Here is a 19,275-nt window from a genome sequence, read left to right as displayed (position 1 = left end):
AAGGCTGTGACGTACTGTGTTAACTAGTGTCGGATATTGACGATATACTTTAATGCAGTGATGGATATGTAAGAACATGTATACATTTTTAATTATGCAGCGTACGAATAGCAATCAAACGGCGCAAGACTGAAGAAAAACTAACGACAGATTCTCTCAATAAAAAGTTATTCTTAAAAGAAAGCTTGTATTGTCCATCGAAGAGGAAATTCTCAATATTTGAGTGACGTTTAGTTACCCTTTCACATCCACTACTTGATCCCGTATCCACTTCTTTTTTCTTTTTGTATAAAAATTCTTTCGAGTCGTTTCTTCGAATACTTGATTATGCTTGATAAGAAATACATAAAAATGTACATACAAGGTAGTCAAAGCGTTTGCCATCGGATGAACTGCAACACTCGTCAAGATCGACGCAAAAGATACTCTAGCACATAGAAGACCATTTTTTCTTTATTTCACTCAAGTAATCACATCGTATCATTCTGTACATATGTAAAAATATTTGCCAACAGATAGTATAGAGCAGATTTCTACGTCGGCCCATGACGGTACAGATCTATCTACTAGACGTGTACTAATCTTCCACGCAAGGCGGATAAATTTTTTGTTTCTATTATTTTTTTTCTTATTTTTGCGTAACTAGACATATTAAATTCTTTATATACTTAATAATAAGATCAGTCGAGTTTAGATAATAAAATTTTACTATGCAATAATAATTGTATACAATACGAGGCAACATTATCATACTAGTTTATTTTAAATTACAAAAGACAGATAAATAATATTGATTTTCCTTATAATCTCTTCAGTGTCCTCTTCTTATCTTTTAACATTTTTTTCTTTTCCGCCGTTAACTTCTTGTCACTTGCGTGCTTTTTTGGAAGAGGTCCACCAGTTTCTGAAGAGGCGCAACTTTCCAGACCTGCCTTGCTACCTTTTCCACCTCCCTGCAGAGATAAAATAGTCGCTCGTAAAAATTGTGCAACAGTGAAACTGAGAAAAAATGTTATCTTCAAAAGTCTTTGCGAGATAAGACCTGTGCGTGTATCTCTGTCATCATTTTCGCTCGTTCTGAATATTCGTCGTGACTCTCTAAAAGTAATTTGCCAGCTTCCTCGTTCAAAGCAGATTCTGGATTTGGCACTATCAGTAGACATTTTATAGTCTAAAAAAATATAAAAAGAAAAACGTAAGATGTGAGAGAGAGAGAGAGAAAAGTCCCCTATTATGAGATAGGGATCCTAATGTGAGATGGCGGGGTTTCTTCATGGTGGAATCGACAGATGGGGCCTATATAAGGCCTTTTAGCTTAACATATCTCATATTAAGATCCTGTCCTACGAGGGGACTTTCTTCTACATATATCGATGTATATACATATATACATATCGCGTTTCGGCGATCACTTACCAATAATATATGTTGTATTCCGAGATCCGGCTTCCAATCCTTTTTTAAAGTATTAACACATATTTCGCCATTTTTCGCTACATTAGGGTGGAAAATCTTTGTAAGGAAGTAAGCCTTTGGCGGCCCTTGCGGAAAGTCTTTTCCAAGAACTAATTTCACTCTAAAGAACCCGCCGGCATACGGAGTCCCCGCTGTTGGAAAAAAAAACCAAAAACATTTAGCGTACTCATGTGTGTTGCATTATTTGAACAATCAAAGCAAAAGACCGAACGTTGCAAGTATGCAGAGAGCCGTATGATCTCGACATAGATGAACAATACGAGTCATGACATGCGAGTCGGAGTCGGAGTCGGAGTAGCCGTGGGGTTAGGACGGTAGAGGCAGGGTTAGGTTAGCTAACGTTAGATGTATGGTCGATAAAAGGATACTTTACTCGGAAATATCGGTCTCACCGTCAAAGGAGCGACAAGGAGCGGCCAAATAAGGGACAAGCGATCTTACCTGGGCCCTCGATGACGGCTTGTATGTCGGTGACGTCGGCCTCGTTCAAAATGACACGAATACCTTCGGGGGCTTGCGTGACCAACTCTGCCATCTCCTTGGCCACCCGGCGGATGATTTGCGGCGACAGATTTTCCACATTCTGCAAAAATGTATGACCGATTTTACGTACGATCGAGATTTCAACGGAGATGGAAGCACGCGTTAAAACACGCGCGAGACGTAAACAAGAAGGCGCGTTGTTATTACGGCAGCGGCGGCGGCGGCGGCGGCGGTGACTTTGGCGGCAGCGGCGGGACGCGGGACGCCGCGATCGCGACGAACGAACGCTACATTTTCGTTCAACGATAACGGACTTGATAGCGGATACTCACGGAGCTCACGGCGGCGGCAGCCATAATCGCCGGAAACTCGGAGCGTGATCTCGGCCAGGTCTCTCGCGCACAGCTACGTGATTTTCCCAACTTTCCGGCGCGCACAACGTAGGAAAACGCTTAACGTCACAACATCAGCACGGCATCGCCCGCAATAACCAACATTTTGAACTGACAGCCAATCGCGTGCCAGGTTCGACCGTACTCTCGAAGCCAGAAGTCGATCCTTTCTTCCCTCTCTGCGCCGCCGTCGCTGTCGTCGCCACCACTACCATCACTCGGGTTCCACTGTTCACCGCGCGGCGCGCGCCACCGCGGCCAGCCCCCACTCAGTACCGACGCGACGCGACGCGACGCGGCGACGCGCAGTGCGCACTAGTCACTACTCTCTCTACAGCTACACGACCTGTCCTCACTCTTCACTCCTCGAGTTGTGCGTTGTGCGTGTTTTTTTTTAATTTGGAAGCGCGCGCACGGCTCGCCAGCGTTGTTGATTTCGAGCAAACCGATTAGTTCTAGCCAGTTCTAGCTACCGGAGCTACTCCTCGACACGAGATTGTATGTAGATTTATAGAGTAGATCGACTCGAGATGATGGTACGTAGTGAGTAAATACGAAATACGGAATAGAAGCCGCCAGTCCGCCAGTGTGGAACGAGGACTCTCCTCTATTGCCATTGACTCCTACAGTCCTACGTGTGCAGTGTGTCGCAGCACATCGTCCCCTCCAGCTATCCCCGCAGCTATAAAGCGAGTTAAAACGCCGCTCTCGTCACACGAATCATCACGAATCTTCACGCGATGACGGACGACGGGACGGTCGAAAAGGTGAGTGTGCGATTCGACATTCGACTCGTCGCGACTGATCGGAACCAACTGACAGATAGGAAACTCCTCTCTGTCTTAAATGACACACGCTTCTGTGTGTAGCATAGCAAAAAATCAATGACAGAGCGAGTCAGCGAGACGACTCGATTTCGTTGACTGACGATACGATGTTATCCTAGGAAAAACACATGAAGCAGTTGAAGCGGAAGATGGAATGCTGGCGGGAGATAATTCTCCCTTTGAATTCCATTCTCTTGTGGGAACGCAGCTGGCATCCCGGGCTGATTGTCGGACTTGTAACGCTGATATTTTGGTAAATCAAGTCTCGATCTTATATAAAAATGGCACATTAAGGCGTTAAAAGTAATTTGTTTTTCTTTTTCTTCACGTTGGACGTGATTTCTCCTAGATAAACATTCCAGAATATCCATAGGTTTCTAGCGTATATATACATAGAAAGAATTAAATTAAAAAATAGAGGAGCAAATGTGAGGCAAAATTATGTCCTGTGGTTAATTGTTAATTGTTTTTAAGGTACGTGTAGGCTTTAACACGTTCTATGCCGGACACCGGTGACCCATGCGACGTGTTTGTTACAGTGCATTATTATAATATAAATTGTATTCCATAATGATTACAAAAGTAAAAGAATTATTATTATGAGAAAAAGTATATAATGTATGTGCGAGAAATGCAGTGCAAAACAAAGGAAATGTTTTTATGAAAAATTTATTTAATATTAACATGTACGATGTAAAACTACTTGATAATAATCAAAAATGCCAAAACGTCAAATGGCCTGAACGGCGCAAGTCCAGGGTGAGTCTCACACGGCACGGAACGTGTTAATAAGACTTGACGAACGCCCTAAATAAGCTTTATTAAGGTTTAAGATTATTAATATATATGGCCCTTGCATAAATTATTAAAATCTTGCGTAATGTTTTATATCGACAACGTATGTAAATCGCCATCACCCTTTATATACAATATAATATTTGTTTAACAAGTATTACTCCTGAACGTAGTTCAGGTCCTCCCAAAAAAAGCTGGATTACAAAGGCATATTGAATTGATGGCTTTGAGATATCATAAGGAATATAAACTTGTGTTGGAAAATAAATACACATGTATAAAATAGTAATGTCTCTCTTATTACAGTACTATATGGATTCTAGAACCAGCTCTACTGACGATGATTTCCATATGTCTACTGATATTCGCTCTCGTCGATTATCTCGTGCCGATTTTGACCTCGATCTTATGCAACGCGCAAAGCTGGACAGGACAAAAGGAGAAGAAGTTGATTGAGATTTGTCAAAATGTCTCTGCCACTATGTTGCAGATGCAAGGTACATGGACATCTATCTCGAAAATTCGACACGATCGCCCCAATATTGTAAGTGACGTTCTCTCAAAACTATGTGACTTGTACAATAGTTGAAATAAGAGTCTTTGCATGTCTTTCTTTCTTTCAAGAGAGATCATTTCAATTTACTGACTGCTGGATATTTTTGGCTATTTGAAAATATACAGATTTCATTTCCATATTTTAAAAGTAAGTGAATTACGCGTAACATTTTTCTTATTCTTATCCGCAGTATTATAGCGCAACGATCCTCTTTCTCATTTTCTTCGCATGGATCGGTAACACGGTCAACAATTTGCTTCTGCTTTACATCATAGGTAATACAAATTTATATATATTTATCGCGTTATCAAAATGCTCGAAATCTTCTGTATCTGCTTCTGTATCTTATATCGTGCCGTTTATCTTTTAGTGATTGCGGTTCTTCTCACGCCAGGGTTCAAACACAAAGGACGAGCGCGCTGGGCCGTGAAATACGTCTACGATCACTCAATTCGTCGTCATTTATCATAATCGTCGCGTTTCGTATGTTGTCTCGCGTACCCACCGAATCTCTTCGTTCTACATACTTTTAATCCATGCTCTCTCAATATAATATTTTTCCTTAATACTAGGATCCATTAATGTACAATTTTACATGTATATTCACCGGGAACGATCGTGTATATTTGCGCGTCACGTTCGTTCCAAAAAGAATATAGTCAAAAGTCTCCGCGCTTCTAACGATACAAAAGATCAGTATATAATGTATAGTCCACTAACAAAGAAGATACACGTATACTTAATCGATCGCTATGGTAATATCGTATTCGTCAATGTGATTTTATATCTTTTAAGTATAATTAATTATAATTTATAAGTCTGCCATATTATCTCGTCATTTTCAGGAATTAATAAAAAATTGTTTCGTCTTTCACTAAATCTTGGTCATAGACCGTTTTACTTACACGTAGACGTGTGTGCACAGCTTTTTATTGTTATTGTTTCTTCTCTGCAGGATGAAATATACCCATCTGTTGAAATATATCGTTTTGTACAAGTGAAAGTCTTTTTCGTATCGTACGTGCGACGTTAAATGACTCGAAAAAATCAGATACTTTAGCTGATGCAAAACACACACATATACGAGCCATTTCAAGTGCCGTGCTGTGTGGAAACTACATTTTCTTAACAAAAAAATGTCGAGACAGTTTTCAAATATTATAGTTGGTAATCGAAACTAAAATAAAGAGATTCGTCGCTAATAAGGGAAGGGAGTAAATGAGCGATAAAAATTACATTAGTGGATTAAAATGGACTTGATTATAATTTCAATTCTATTCAAAATTTATTTACGAAGCGTGCAGCGTCCTATTACGTGAAAGTTGGCAAATTGTAACAAACATTGGCTTTTTCTCAAGGGTACGAGAGGCCATAGCGAACGCTATATCTGACCGTATACGAGCACGCGTAAACGCGGTCGGATCCTACGGAGTCTAAAGTCCTAGTTTTTTTGGTCCTAGCTCGTAGTCGGCGTCCGGCGAGTCTCAAGTCTCAAGTTCGATCCTGAAGTCCTGCGACCTTTCCGCAAGAGGTTGATTGAGGAATCAAAGTTGACAAAGATTGCGCGTGAAAGAAGATGAGGGATGAGGGATGACGCGCGCGTGATGTAAAACCATCCGTTTCGACTTGGAGTACAACAAACTACTGCTACTGCTACCGGCGGCGAGTTTACCGCGTTCACTTGACTCCAGGAAAGGTCTCGTTCTTCAAGGAAGACTTGATAAATTCGCTCTAAATTGGTAGAAGACGTTCAACCACACGAGTGTGATCAATTCAAATATGATAAATGAATATATGGATATTAGTTTTGCTAATGAATATATTTATCGTCCTCCGGCCACGCAAAGTAATCATCATCGAATATCGAATGTAAAATGTTTCCTAACCTCTCAGTATAGTTACATCACTGTGTTCGTTCCTTTCCATATACACGGCCTTCCAAAGTGCAGAGTCCGATGGCAACTGTACACTGTACTGTTACATGTTACAGTGTTACTAGTTCGCGATAATGACAAGCAATCTTCGTGAAAGATATAATACAGTTATGGTAAATGCGAAAAACGTAGAGAAATGAGACGATGATTGTTCTGGAGTTTACTTCGTAAGACTCCGCTTAAATTACTACTTTAACTTAAAGTATGAAAGATTTTGCAGCATCTATTAAAATTAAATTTGTCGCTTTATTTTTGTTAATTACACACGTGTGAGTTGAAGTAAAATTAAGATAACGCAAGGTTGCAAGATTCTTTCGAAAGAGATCATGGATATCGTTGTAAAGTTGAACGAGCAAACGGCAGGGAGAGACAAAATAATCAGGTATATATAGGTATATGATTATTTTCATTGAACGTTACTCTCTTTTTATGCATTCGACGATATGACTCTTCGTTTCTTTTCATTCACTTGTATGCCAGCTCAAGTATTATAGGTTATGTTCCGTGTGTACGCCGTTGTGCTCTTGAATGGATTTTGTACGTTCTCGTTTCTAAAACGTCAAACAATCTTTGTTTACCACGCAAAATTCCACAACTCGCGTGGACTAAATTTTCATCAACAGATTCTCTGATGACGTGAAATGAAATCATCATTCATATTATAGCTTTTAATGTCGCATATTTTTGTGGTTAAGTGTCTTTTAATTTTTCTGAAATTTATTTTAAAAAAAGTAGCATTAAGCGAAGGAAACGTAACGTTGTGTTTAGATATCTTTTTAAAGAGTCGGTGATGAACCTTTGCTCTCAGCTGTCCATCACTTGAAATCGGAGACTTAAACAGAGGAGCTTTTCAATCGTTTTATTAAGACGTACAAGAGCTTCAAATTTTTAAGAATCGGAGACGAACTGTCATTATAGTATTAAAAAATTGTGGATTACGAAATACTATCTACATATGCTTTCAACAATATTATCAGAAATAATATCAAAGGTATATATATATATATATGTCTGTTGCAGGTTACTACAATATGGAAGTCGAGCATATTGGTACTACGCTCAAAATATGCATAGCACAAGATACTCCGCAGAAATTTTAAGGAGTTTGGAATTCACTTTTAGCTCATTTCGAAAACGTACGTAACTTGACGGTTTGTAAAGAACATTTCTTATAGCCGACAACGTAACGTCATATATAGTTTTTTACTTCTTTCTAGTACTGCGCTTTGGAAGATGCTTAGACAGCTTCTATTCTGCCCTAAAAATGATCAAGTATCCCGATCCTACGGTTCGAATAACATTAATCGTGGCAAAGATAACAAATGCTTTGTACTTGATGGCAGATCATTTCATCTGGATTGGCAGAGTAGGAATTTTACGTGTCGATCTAGAAAAATGGAATAAAGTTGCTAATAAATATTGGCTACTAACCATCGTTATGAGTTTGACGAGAGATATTTACGAGATTGTCAAGATTTTGGGACACGAGAAGACGGCATTTAAACAACATCATATATTATCCTGTTTAAAAAATCACAAAAAAGTGATGATGGATACCGTTAAAAACGGATGTGATTTATTTATTCCATTGACAGCATTAGGTGTCACAAAATGTACTCCAGGTACAATAGGTTTTCTTGGGATAATTTCTTCCTTGATTGGTTTGTACACAATTATCGATCCACTTTATAAGTTGTCCCCATCCTAAGACGATTCATAAACTCGTATACTCACTCGTCGTACTCCTATACGATGGTATACGCGTATAATGTATATATTCTTTATGTCATTCGTACATGATGTACACATATATGGTTAGAGAGAAAGAGAAAGAGGTAGAGAGAGAGAGAGAGAGAGAGACAGTTGCGCACAAGTGTACATAGGAACAGAAGCAATATTCTTATATTAAAATGTTGAACACGTTTATACGTAGTTGTGATTAAATGGAGAAAATATATGGGATTTATATATATTCTTTTTTCCTTTTTTTTTTTTTTTTTTTAAGATATATTTAATAGTCACTATACAAATTTATATCAAACCTGTTCAAATTTATCGAGCGGAAGCGGATATCTGTGTATCTTTTCCAATGCCATATCAGGGTGTGACAATGGACGCCGCTGTAAATCTCAACAATACACGTAAGATGGATATAGAAACACACAAACGTATATGATTCACGGATAAAATCTCGATATTACATCTACTTGCACTTTCTCGTCACTATTTAAAAAGGTAATGGTGGAGAAAAAGAAAATGTATTGTTTGCGAGTAAAAATTTGAATAGGTTTGGACTTGTACACGCGTTATTTTGTAAAAAACTACATCATTTTGTATAAAAGTATAAACAATGATGATGCCATGTGTTTCAAGCACTATCGGTGAGTATAGGTGCTGCTCCCTCTTGGATCAATAATTCATATTTGTAAGAGTAATACATCAATGTAATACCCCATTTTCCACAGATCAGAGACCACACTGCTGATATGACAGTGCTTTCAGAAATTGGTCGAATGGCTACACAATAATAGATAAATTTTTATGCGTTAGAGAGAGTATTGTGTGACTTTGCTAATCTTATCAGATTAAGGCAAGGGGTTTACGTGGAAAAAGTAAAAATAAAACGTAACGTTTACGTGTGTCCTTGAAAAAATAAATTTACATAACAAGTATATCTAAAAAATAAAACAATATGCTTACGAATGTTGTAGTAAAACGTAAGAAACAGGTACCAGATGAGTGCAGTAACGCCAGTTACGGCACTTACAAAACCCACAACGTTCAAATTTCGCAATGTGACCCTGGTATGCCATCTTTCCAAAGTTTCCTTGCCTTTTACCCAATGCAAGTGAAAACAGACTCCAGCTAAAGCACCTATATACATTTCGATAACGATTAAATTTTAACGTACCCGGCTCGCTTCACCATATTATGGAACCGTGTGATATTATGAACGAAAAATTATACAACTTGTTACTTTTTACGTTATACAAATATGCTTCAATCTAAAACTATGTATCCTATATTTTCAGCAATTTGGATTTCACATATATTATCAAGTTTTCAAGTCGTACATCGACACACACGAATCATGAAGAATCTAGAACACGTTATAAAAATTCTGTTCTATTTAATATGAATTTCAACTTGCAAACAATTAATTTATTTTAATATATATAATACAAGAAAAAATGTCATCTCTTTTTCTAGCGTCGATCACCAATTCAATATGGTTGCAATAAGATAACAGCTGAGGACCTTTTAAAGTACAATTTACTCATATATTGATCGGCTTACATATACATATACATATAATTGTAGCAGTGATATAAGAAGAATAATAATACTGTTGATATTAATTTTATTATTATCATTATCAACAATAATATCTCAAATTTAGCTCAACATTTACAACTAAAAGGAAATAGGTACTTTTGATTTGCATGCATCCTACATTTTATTAACGTTATTCAATATTCTTGATTAATCACCAAGAGAAACCTTGAGACGTTTTACAACAGATTAAACAGATTGGATCAAGTGTATCACACAAAATGCAGATAGACAGCAAGAGAAATCTATAATTTATTAAGGAAACGTAAACACAAACAATATATGAGATATACGGCTGTTTTGTTACAACCTTAACCTTAATCATTATGCATTATTAACGTTACGTGTGCAGTATCGCTAACCTGCTAATATAGACCAAAATCCGACGTCGTGATTCCCACAAATAATGAATAAGACAAAAAATGCGGATACACCAATCAGTATACCCACGGCACTAATGAGTAGATGCACCAGGACGTCGCGTAACATTTCTTTTCGGATGCAAGGTTATTTTGCAACGATTGGCAACGATATCACAATCAAGTCAATACCTACGCTATAATATTGTAGGCTCTTACATTACATTCATAGACACCATACTGTTTAAAGACTGTCCGGTCTTACAGAAATTTGCGTAACTTTTAAAATTTAATTAAACCATTATCGCACAATGTAATATTATAATCACTTTTTTTATTATTATTGTTGTACTGATGTTTCATAGATACGTATTTACGATGTAGATATGTATACATTTGTGATATGTATTTACGACGTAATACTTGATTTTTTATTTAAAACTGCATTTTTATCGTTATCATCAGCGTTTGATCATCAACAATCATCAATGGCCTAGTTTACACCGATCTCTTGATACGCGTATCAAATAGTATATTTGAACTGATCAGCCAATAATCAGACTTATTTACTAGTTATTTACTATTTAATACGCGTATCAAGTGATCGGTGTAAACTGGGCCAATGGGCGCGTTCAGCAGACACAACTGTTGCACACGTGTTGAGTTTGTCTTATCAACACTATGCGTTGATTGGTTGGTTCTAAAAGTAAGAACCAATCACGTTCGATTGTTACCGAGCCGCTTGGTCTGCTGAACGCGACCAATGCGAATAATTGGTCTGTTTTCTATTGATGAACTGGCTGCACTGGGCTGCACTAGTTCAGAGATCTTTTTTATGCTGGGTCTACAATGCGAGTCATAAAGTCGTGAGTCGCAAGAATTGACCAATCACAGTCGATTATTCTCCTCAAATTTGACTGTGATTAGTCAATTTTTGCGACTCACGACTTTGCGACTCGCATTGTAGACCCAGCATTACTTTACATTGGAAGTTGGAAGGTAAAAGATAAACTCTGGGGGTCGATTGTGTATATCTTGAAATGAGGTGAAAATTACAAGTGAGGTAGCGTATCTACGATTTTATTTGTCAAAATCTAGTAAAATCTGTTCACTTTTGTAATTTTCACCTCCGTTTCAGGATACATATACATACGTGACCCCCTCTGAAGAACTTCCATTTGCAGTAATGCGGGGTCTACAATGCGAGTCGTGAATCATGAGTCGTAGGAAATGAACCAATCACAACGCGAATTTGAGGAGAATAATCGACTGGTGATTGGTCAATTCTTGCGACTCACGACTTTGCGACTCGCATTGTAGACCCAGCATTATGCCTATATCCTACTAGCGGCTCGCGGCCGCGACGGCGATTTCGTCTCTTGACCAATGAGAAATGTCCGAATTGCCAGCAGCTTCTTTCTCATTGGTCAAGGGACGAAATCGCAATCGCAGTCGCGGCCGCGAGCCGCTAGTCTGATTTGGGCTTTATTACGTGCAATGGCCTTTAGGGCCGATATCACGTAGTATGTACAGTGGCTGCGTTCTGCCGATACTCCGCTAGCCTAGCAATCGTGAGCAGTCGCTCGTTTCCTCTCCTTTGACCCAATGGATTAAAAGGAGAGGAAACGAGCGACTGCTCACGATTGCTAGGCTAGCGGAGTATCGGCAGAACGCAGCCAGTCTCTCCGATTAAACTCAGGCTGAGGGCTGAGTTTTCACTGAGCGCGTCACGCGTCGCGTCGTCCGAGTTAACCAATCAAAACATTCCATTTTGATCTCGTTACAAATAATGTAATAAAATGGAATGCTTTGATTGGTTAAGGCTGAGTTTCCACTGAGCGCGTCACGCGTCGCGTCGTCCGAGTTGAACCAATCAAAACATTCCATTTTGATCTCGTTACAAATAATGTAATAAAATGGAATGCTTTGATTGGTTAAGGCTGAGTTTCCACTGAGCGCGTCACGCGTCGCGTCGTCCGAGTTGAACCAATCAAAACATCCCCGTTCGATCCCGTCACAAGAATGTAATGAAATGGGATGTTTTGATTGGTTAACTTGTGACGACGCGACGCGTGACGCGCTCAGTGGAAACTCAGCCTAACTCCTGATGACGCGACGCGTGGCGCGCTCAGTGGAAACTCGGCCTTATAGTCAAGGACTTCTACGTATCTGTCTCTGAGAAAAATTTGATTCACGCGATAGAATGGCCAAGTTAACATCGGGCTGAGTTAACATTCGAAACTTTTTTTTCTTTTTATTCGCGCTTGTCTCGTTATCGCAGCACGATATATTAAAGTCTAATTACGTCGGGCGTCGTACGATATGTTAATAAAAATTTATCAAGACTCGCGCTCAACATAGACAAACCGATCGTACAACATTCAACATGCGACAAATTGATAAATTCGTTATTTAATAATAAATTTGTGAATCTACAAAATAAAATAGATTACAAATCATGAGTCTCGATCGTTTATCATCCTGTGAACCTACAATGTCGATCTTCTTAGCATTTTCTGAAAAGAATAAAGCGTTATTAATACACAATGAAAGTTACAGCACATATAATATAACGCCCTTAATTCATCCTTAATTACGTTCATATAACTTCTCACCGATAATAGCCTTGCGTTTAGCTATCAATTCTTTCCGGATATATTCCTTAAAACGTAAAACTATTTGACCGATCATTCGAATTACGACGTCATCTATGCTTGATCTCAGGAGTAAATTCGGTAAGATCGTAATAAAGTTTTCAAACGCCTTCTCTCTGTCAAATGAAACAAGTATAAAAAACGTCATATGCTCTACAGAAACTAACGTATCTACCATATTATTCTATTTAAAACGATTACCTATGTAACTCGATTAACGTGCTTTCCAACATAACGTCACCGATAATCAGATACAAGTGTGATTGCACGTCTTTCTTCGGTAAACGAGTAGATGCTTCAATAATCAATCGTAAAGTATGACTTAAACTAATACAGTTGGTATACCAAACTGGACCAGCTCGCAAAAATAAAGTTCTTAAAAGTTTAATCAGTCGCGAGAACGATGCGGACGATGCGGACGAGTCGCACCACGTTTCAATAGTACCTGTGAAAGAGAAAGAGGTCATTGTGTTTTGTGAAAAAAAGGCACGAGATACGTGAGGCAATATTACGTTACCATTTAAATATTTCACAATTGATACGCAATAGGTTTTGGTAGACTTGGGAAATTGTTCCTTCTTGTTAAACAGAGATGTAAACCATGCGTGAATTTGACAAAGTCCCAAGTTCTGTTCCAAACATCCATCCATACAATCCGCTTGAGAGAAATTCTCTTGATGTTTTCTGGATTCATGAACAAATGGCTTTACTTTACCATATGGAAATCTCGACAGAAAATTCTTTATATATGCATCGTGAAATGTATCTTTAAACCAATGTCTCGTACGCGCGACGTCATAATCGTTGCAATCCAACGTATCAATGTATTCCACAATCGATTGTACAATCACGACGATACTCGTCAATAATGCAGCTGCCTCACTCGAAATCGTACGTTCTGTGTAACTCGACACTTTTTCATCCGGGCATACTTCAAGCCAAATATCAGACATCAGTGGCATCAATAAATCTACATATTTCATGACGTCTTCTACAGGTAGAGTTTCTTTCACGCTACTACTACCTATCGAGCACACATCTTTGTCAAGATTACGTTCACAAACTCGAGTCACGTTATCGCTATAAACGGGAATATATCTGGTATATCTCGTCGCTCTCGCGATCGGAAGCACGTTCGACCGCGCATCAATACAAAGCTTTCTATAGCTTACTATAGAGACAAACATATTAGCTAAACGTTCCAAAACTTTAATTCTCCATTTTACATCCGTGCTCTTGGAATTTAGCGTCGTCGTTAATCGTGCCCCAGGTCTAACTTGGTTGTGTACGCTACATATCATACCCAAAAAATTGGGTAATATTTTATGGCTGTCTCTCGCCACGACACTATCGCAATTCTTTACGAGAACATCCAAGAAAAGTAGAGAATCTTCCTTCACACGTGGATCAATATGCGTCATGGCACAGCTTAAATACGATATTACAATTTCACGCAAGGGTGTCACGTGTCGCGTCGAAATACGGCCAAGAATAAAATCAAGCGCATGAAAGGAACTTGTTCGTACATTTCTCTCTTTATCAAGAGATAAAGCCGCAATACCACGTAACAAAGAATTCACGTGCGAATGTAGAGTTTTTGGAGAATTTCGCGACAAGATGTCTTTCAATTGTCTCAACGCATCTTCTCTCACAGTCGAATTGTGATGCCGAAAACGCGTTAATAAATCCTGAAAAAAAAAAGGATATTATATATATATATATCCACTAGATTACCATTCGCAAATTATCATTCACGTAACTCGTAGAAATGAAATGTAAATTGATTTACGTACATCGATATTCAATTTGCGAGAACTGAGAATTTCCGTTTCACTCCGTTGCTTCAATTGTTCACGTATCAGTATCTTCTTTACTTTAAACGACGTATCCGTAATATTCAAGCCTTTCGGTAACGACGTGACGGATCTCTTAGTTTTCAATTTTATTTTCGACTTTTCTGATTTCAGGCGTTTCGAACGTTTATGACCTTTACTCATATTTCTGATATATGATATGTATCGTATTACGGACAAAATAATATCGCATATAGGTTGTTAAATTTCCTTTCGGAGTGGATGCTTCCAACTCTAAAAAGCTATATGGCACACGTATATTTAGATTTTGTGTAACAAAATTATAATAACACAACGTGAGGTTATTTGACTCGCACTCGAAAAGTAGCATACAACAATAGATATAGTTATAGACAGAGAGAAACATGAGAGCGGCCAACCGAGCCAACCTAGAGATCCTCAAGGATTGAGATTGGACACCATTGGTCGCGTTCAGCAGACCAAAACGATCAGTAGCAGTCGAACGTGATTGGCTCTTACTTTTAGAACCAAGCAATCAACGCAGAGTGTTGATAAGACGACACTCAACAGTTGTGTCTGCTGAACGCGGCCATTTATGTCCATTTCTATCAACGCAGGTTAATTTTGATCTTGGTTTAACTTACCTGTCATATTTTCCTAGATCTAAAAGTTAAAAAACGAAAGAAAGTAAGTAAACCGAGGTAGCTAAACTGAAGAATTACCTAATAAAATTAGAAATAGATCGATATCTTCAAATTTGCGGAAGTTAATATGTTCAGAGTGTTCTAAAATGTCGAAAAATTGCATTAAAATTGCATGTCTGTATGTATGTATGTGTTTATGTGCAGATTTGACTTTATTTCAACGTTATTTACCGTATTTGATTTTATTTCGCCATATTTGACCATTTATTTATTTTATTTCACCATATTTTACCGTGTTTAATAATTTAAATTTTAAGTTACGTATCGTGGCAGTAAATTTTAAGCGTATCGCGGCGCCGATTGGTTGTTCTGCCTGCAGGCCCCTAGGGAGTTAGATCTAATTTAAACTTTAAGCGTCGCGTATCGCGGCGCCGATTGGTTGTTCCTGCAGGCCCTTGTGAGTTGGACTTAATTTCAATTTTAAGGAGCGCCGCTTATCTCGGCGCCGATTGGTTGTTCCTGCAGGCCTTTGTGAGTTGGACTTAATTTCAATTTTAAGCAGCGCCGTTTATCTCGGCGCCGATTGGTTGTTTTTGCAGGCCATTGTGAGTTAGACTTAAATTCAATTTTAAGCAGCGCCGCTTATCTCGGCGCCGATTGGTTGTTCCTGCAGGTCATTGTGAGTTGGACTTAATTTCAATTTTAACCAGCGCCGTTTATCTCGGCCCCGATTGGTTGTTCCTGCAGGCCCTTGTGAGCTGGACTTAATTTCAATTTTAACAAGCGCCGATTGGTTGTTCCTGCAGGCCCTTGTGAGTTAGACTTAATTTCAATGTTAAGCAGCGCCGATTGGTTGTTAGTGCAGGCCCTTGTGAGCTGGACTTAATTTCAATCATAAGCAGCGCCGATTGGTTGTTCCTGCAGGCCCTTGTGAGCTGGACTTAATTTCAATCATAAGCAGCGCCGATTGGTTGTTCCTGCAGGCTCTTGTGAGCTGGACTTAATTTCAATTTTAACCAGCGCCGCTTATCTCGGCCCCGATTGGTTGTTCCTGCAGGTCATTGTGAGTTGGACTTAATTTCAATTTTAACCAGCGCCGCTTATCTCGGCCCCGATTGGTTGTTCCTGCAGGTCATTGTGAGTTGGACTTAATTTCAATTTTAACCAGCGCCGCTTATCTCGGCCCCGATTGGTTGTTCCTGCAGGCCCTTGTGAGCTGGACTTAATTTCAATTTTAACAAGCGCCGATTGGTTGTTCCTGCAGGCCCTTGTGAGTTAGACTTAATTTCAATGTTAAGCAGCGCCGATTGGTTGTTAGTGCAGGCCCTTGTGAGCTGGACTTAATTTCAATCATAAGCAGCGCCGATTGGTTGTTCCTGCAGGCCCTTGTGAGTTGGACTTAATTTCAATTTTAACCAGCGCTGCTTATCTCGGCCTCGATCGGTTGTTCCTGCAGGCCCTGGAGAGCTGGACTTAATTTCAATTTTAACCAGCGCCGCTTATCTCGGCCCCGATTGGTTGTTTCTCCAGGCCATTGTGAGTTGGACTTAATTTCAATTTTAACCAGCGCTGTTTATCTCGGCCCCGATTGGTTGTTCCTGCAGGCCCTTGTGAGCTGGACTTAATTTCAATCATAAGCAGCGCCGATTGGTTGTTCCTGCAGGCCCTTGTGAGTTGGACTTAATTTCAATTTTAACCAGCGCCGCTTATCTCGGCCTCGATTGGTTGTTCCTGCAGGCCCTGGTGAGTTGGACTTAATTTCAATTTTAACCAGCGCCGCTTATCTCGGCCCCGATTGGTTGTTTCTCCAGGCCATTGTGAGTTGGACTTAATTTCAATTTTAACCAGCGCCGCTTATCTCGGCCCCGATTGGTTGTTCCTGCAAGTCATTGTGAGTTGGACTTAATTTCAATTTTAACCAGCGCTGTTTATCTCGGCCCCGATTGGTTGTTCCTGCAGGCCCTTGTGAGTTGGACTTAATTTCAATCATAAGCAGCGCCGATTGGTTGTTCCGGCAGGCCCTTGTGAGCTGGGCTTAATTTCAATTTTAAGCAGCGCCGATTGGTTGTTCCTGCAGGCCCTTGTGAGCTGGACTTAATTTCAATTTTAAGCAGCGCCGATTGGTTGTTCCTGCAGGCCCTTGTGAGCTGGACTTAATTTCAATTTTAAGCAGCGCCGATTGGTTGTTCCGGCAGGCCCTTGTGAGCTGGGCTTAATTTCAATTTTAAGCAGCGCCGATTGGTTGTTTCTGCCGGCCTCTGTGAGCTGGACTTAATTTCAATTTTAAGCAGCGCCGATTGGTTGTTCCTACCGGCCCTTGTGAGCTGGACTTAATTTCAATTTTAAGCAGCGCCGATTGGTTGTTCCTGCAGGCCCTTGTGAGCTAGACTTAATTTCAATTTTAAGCAGCGCCGATTGGTTGTTCCGGCAGGCCCTTGTGAACTGGGCTTAATTGCAATTTTAAGCAGCGCCGATTGGTTGTTCCAGCAGGCCCTTGTGAGCTGGGCTTAATTGCAATTTTAAGCAGCGCCGATTGGTTGTTCCGGCAGGCCCTTGTGAGCTGGGCTTAATTTCAATTTTAAGCAGCGCCGATTGGTTGTTTCTGCCGGCCCTTGTGAGCTGGACTTAATTTCAATTTTAAGCAGCGCCGATTGGTTGTTCCTACCGGCCCTTGTGAGCTGGACTTAATTTCAATTTTAAGCAGCGCCGATTGGTTGTTCCTGCAGGCCCTTGTGAGCTGAGCTTAATTTCAATTTTAAGGAGCGCCGATTGGTTGTTCCTGCAGGCCCTTGTGAGCTGGACTTAATTTCAATTTAAAGGAGCGTTGATTGGTTGTTCCTGCAGGCCTTGTGAGCTGGACTTAATTTCAATTTAAGGAGCGCCGATTGGTTGTTCCTGCAGGCCCTTGTGAGCTGGGCTTAATTTCAATTTTAAGGAGCGCCGATTGGTTGTTCCTGCAGGCCATTGTGAGCTGAGCTAATTTCAATTTTAAGGAGCGCCGTTGGTTGTTCCTGCGGCCCTTGTGAGCTGGACTTAATTTCAATTTTAGGCAGCGCCGATTGGTGTTCCAAACCGGCTCTTGTGAGCTGGTCTTAATTTCAATTTTAAGCAGCGCCGATTGGTTGTTCCTGCAGGCCCTTGTGAGCTGGACTTAATTTCAATTTTAAAAAGCGCCCGATTGGTTGTTCCTGCAGGCCCTTGTGAGCAGGGCTTAATTTCAATTTTAAGGAGCGCCGATTGGTTGTTCCTGCAGGCCCTTGTGAGCTGGGCTTAATTTCAATTTTAAGCATCGCCGATTGGTTGTTCCTGCGGCCTTTGTGAGCTGGCTTAATTTCAATTTTAAGGAGCGCGCGCTTATCTCGGCGCCGATTGGTTGTTCCTGCAGGCCCCTGTGAGTTGGACTTAATTTCAATTTTAAGCTGCGCGCGTTATATCTCGCAAAGCGCCGATTGGTTGTTCTGCCGGCCCTTGTAAGCGCCGATTGGTTGTTCCTGCAGGCCCCTGTGAGGTTGTTCCTGCCGGCCTGGTGACTTAATTTCAAGGCCATTGTGAGTTTGGACTTAATTCAATTTTAAACAGCGCCGCTTATCTCGGCCTCGTCTTGTTGTTCCTGCAGGTCATTGTGAGTTGGACTTAATTTCAATTTTAACCAGCGCCGTTTATCTCGGCCCCGATTGGTTGTTCCTCCAGCCATTGTGAGTTGGACTTAATTTCAATTTTAAGCTGCGCGCGCTTTGATCTCGGCGCCGATTGGTTGTCCTGCAGGCCCCTGTGAGTTGGACTTAATTTCAAATTGAAAAAAGCACAGCGGCTAAAATTTTAAAATAAAATCATCATAAAATCGTTGCGTGGGAAAATCACACCCAAACCGTCACGGTCACAAATTGACCGTAAAAAGTATACACATGGGTCGTTTTAGACCCATGTCTCCAAAACGCGTTTTCTCGACATTTGCAGTCACTGACGTAAAATTGACCGTAAAAGTATACACTGGGTGGTTTTAGACCC

The 19,275-nt window shown here is 40.0% G+C and overlaps 5 protein-coding genes and 1 long non-coding RNA gene across 9 annotated transcripts; 2 read left to right on the top strand and 4 right to left on the bottom strand.

The window, feature by feature from the left end:
* Positions 1-435: 435 nt before the first annotated feature.
* On the bottom strand, positions 436-2,637 carry LOC139823539 (ubiquitin-conjugating enzyme E2 S). Its single transcript, XM_071796083.1, has 5 exons — positions 2,292-2,637; positions 1,918-2,059; positions 1,417-1,607; positions 1,043-1,171; positions 436-953 (listed from the first exon to the last, which is right to left on the bottom strand). Exons 1-5 carry the CDS (start codon positions 2,313-2,315, stop codon positions 801-803), a joined length of 639 nt encoding a protein of 212 aa, XP_071652184.1. The 5' UTR covers positions 2,316-2,637; the 3' UTR covers positions 436-800.
* Positions 2,638-2,679: 42 nt separating this feature from the next.
* Arl6ip1 (ADP-ribosylation factor-like 6 interacting protein 1) lies at positions 2,680-5,408 on the top strand. Of its 2 annotated transcripts, XM_071796089.1 has the most exons (6): positions 2,689-2,849; positions 2,921-3,118; positions 3,298-3,431; positions 4,280-4,517; positions 4,720-4,804; positions 4,900-5,408. In XM_071796089.1, the coding sequence occupies exons 2-6, from the start codon at positions 3,092-3,094 to the stop codon at positions 4,998-5,000; spliced, it is 585 nt and encodes a 194-aa protein (XP_071652190.1). In that variant the 5' UTR covers positions 2,689-2,849; positions 2,921-3,091; the 3' UTR covers positions 5,001-5,408. The 2 variants fall into 2 exon arrangements, with proteins under 2 accessions (XP_071652195.1, XP_071652190.1); XM_071796094.1 differs by lacking the exons at positions 4,720-4,804; positions 4,900-5,408 and adding an exon at positions 4,598-4,699 and having other exon boundaries at positions 2,680-3,118.
* LOC139823562 (uncharacterized) lies at positions 4,279-6,525 on the bottom strand. The gene is made up of 2 exons (XR_011734817.1): positions 6,416-6,525; positions 4,279-6,260 (listed from the first exon to the last, which is right to left on the bottom strand). It is a non-coding gene; the product is annotated as an uncharacterized lncRNA (long non-coding RNA).
* On the top strand, positions 6,440-8,387 carry Pex11ab (peroxin 11). Of its 3 annotated transcripts, none has more exons than XM_071796074.1 (3): positions 6,440-6,855; positions 7,484-7,599; positions 7,681-8,387. In XM_071796074.1, the coding sequence occupies exons 2-3, from the start codon at positions 7,530-7,532 to the stop codon at positions 8,169-8,171; spliced, it is 561 nt and encodes a 186-aa protein (XP_071652175.1). In that variant the 5' UTR covers positions 6,440-6,855; positions 7,484-7,529; the 3' UTR covers positions 8,172-8,387. The 3 variants fall into 3 exon arrangements, with proteins under 3 accessions (XP_071652175.1, XP_071652171.1, XP_071652182.1); XM_071796070.1 differs by having other exon boundaries at positions 6,442-6,845; XM_071796081.1 differs by lacking the exon at positions 6,440-6,855 and adding an exon at positions 6,885-7,000.
* Positions 8,388-8,435: 48 nt separating this feature from the next.
* On the bottom strand, positions 8,436-10,470 carry LOC139823556 (uncharacterized). Its single transcript, XM_071796099.1, has 3 exons — positions 10,159-10,470; positions 9,164-9,337; positions 8,436-8,980 (listed from the first exon to the last, which is right to left on the bottom strand). Exons 1-3 carry the CDS (start codon positions 10,283-10,285, stop codon positions 8,832-8,834), a joined length of 450 nt encoding a protein of 149 aa, XP_071652200.1. The 5' UTR covers positions 10,286-10,470; the 3' UTR covers positions 8,436-8,831.
* A 2,081-nt stretch (positions 10,471-12,551) lies between these two features.
* Positions 12,552-15,025, bottom strand: LOC139823500 (testis-expressed protein 10 homolog). Its single transcript, XM_071796055.1, has 5 exons — positions 14,603-15,025; positions 13,327-14,497; positions 13,011-13,254; positions 12,771-12,925; positions 12,552-12,671 (listed from the first exon to the last, which is right to left on the bottom strand). The coding sequence occupies exons 1-5, from the start codon at positions 14,804-14,806 to the stop codon at positions 12,568-12,570; spliced, it is 1,878 nt and encodes a 625-aa protein (XP_071652156.1). The 5' UTR covers positions 14,807-15,025; the 3' UTR covers positions 12,552-12,567.
* Positions 15,026-19,275: the final 4,250 nt, after the last annotated feature.

This window comes from Temnothorax longispinosus, chromosome 1 (assembly GCF_030848805.1).
Source record: "Temnothorax longispinosus isolate EJ_2023e chromosome 1, Tlon_JGU_v1, whole genome shotgun sequence".
Taxonomy (NCBI): domain Eukaryota; kingdom Metazoa; phylum Arthropoda; class Insecta; order Hymenoptera; family Formicidae; genus Temnothorax; species Temnothorax longispinosus.
Note: the sequence above shows the minus strand (reverse complement) of the source record. Positions and strands in the feature narration are given on the sequence as shown.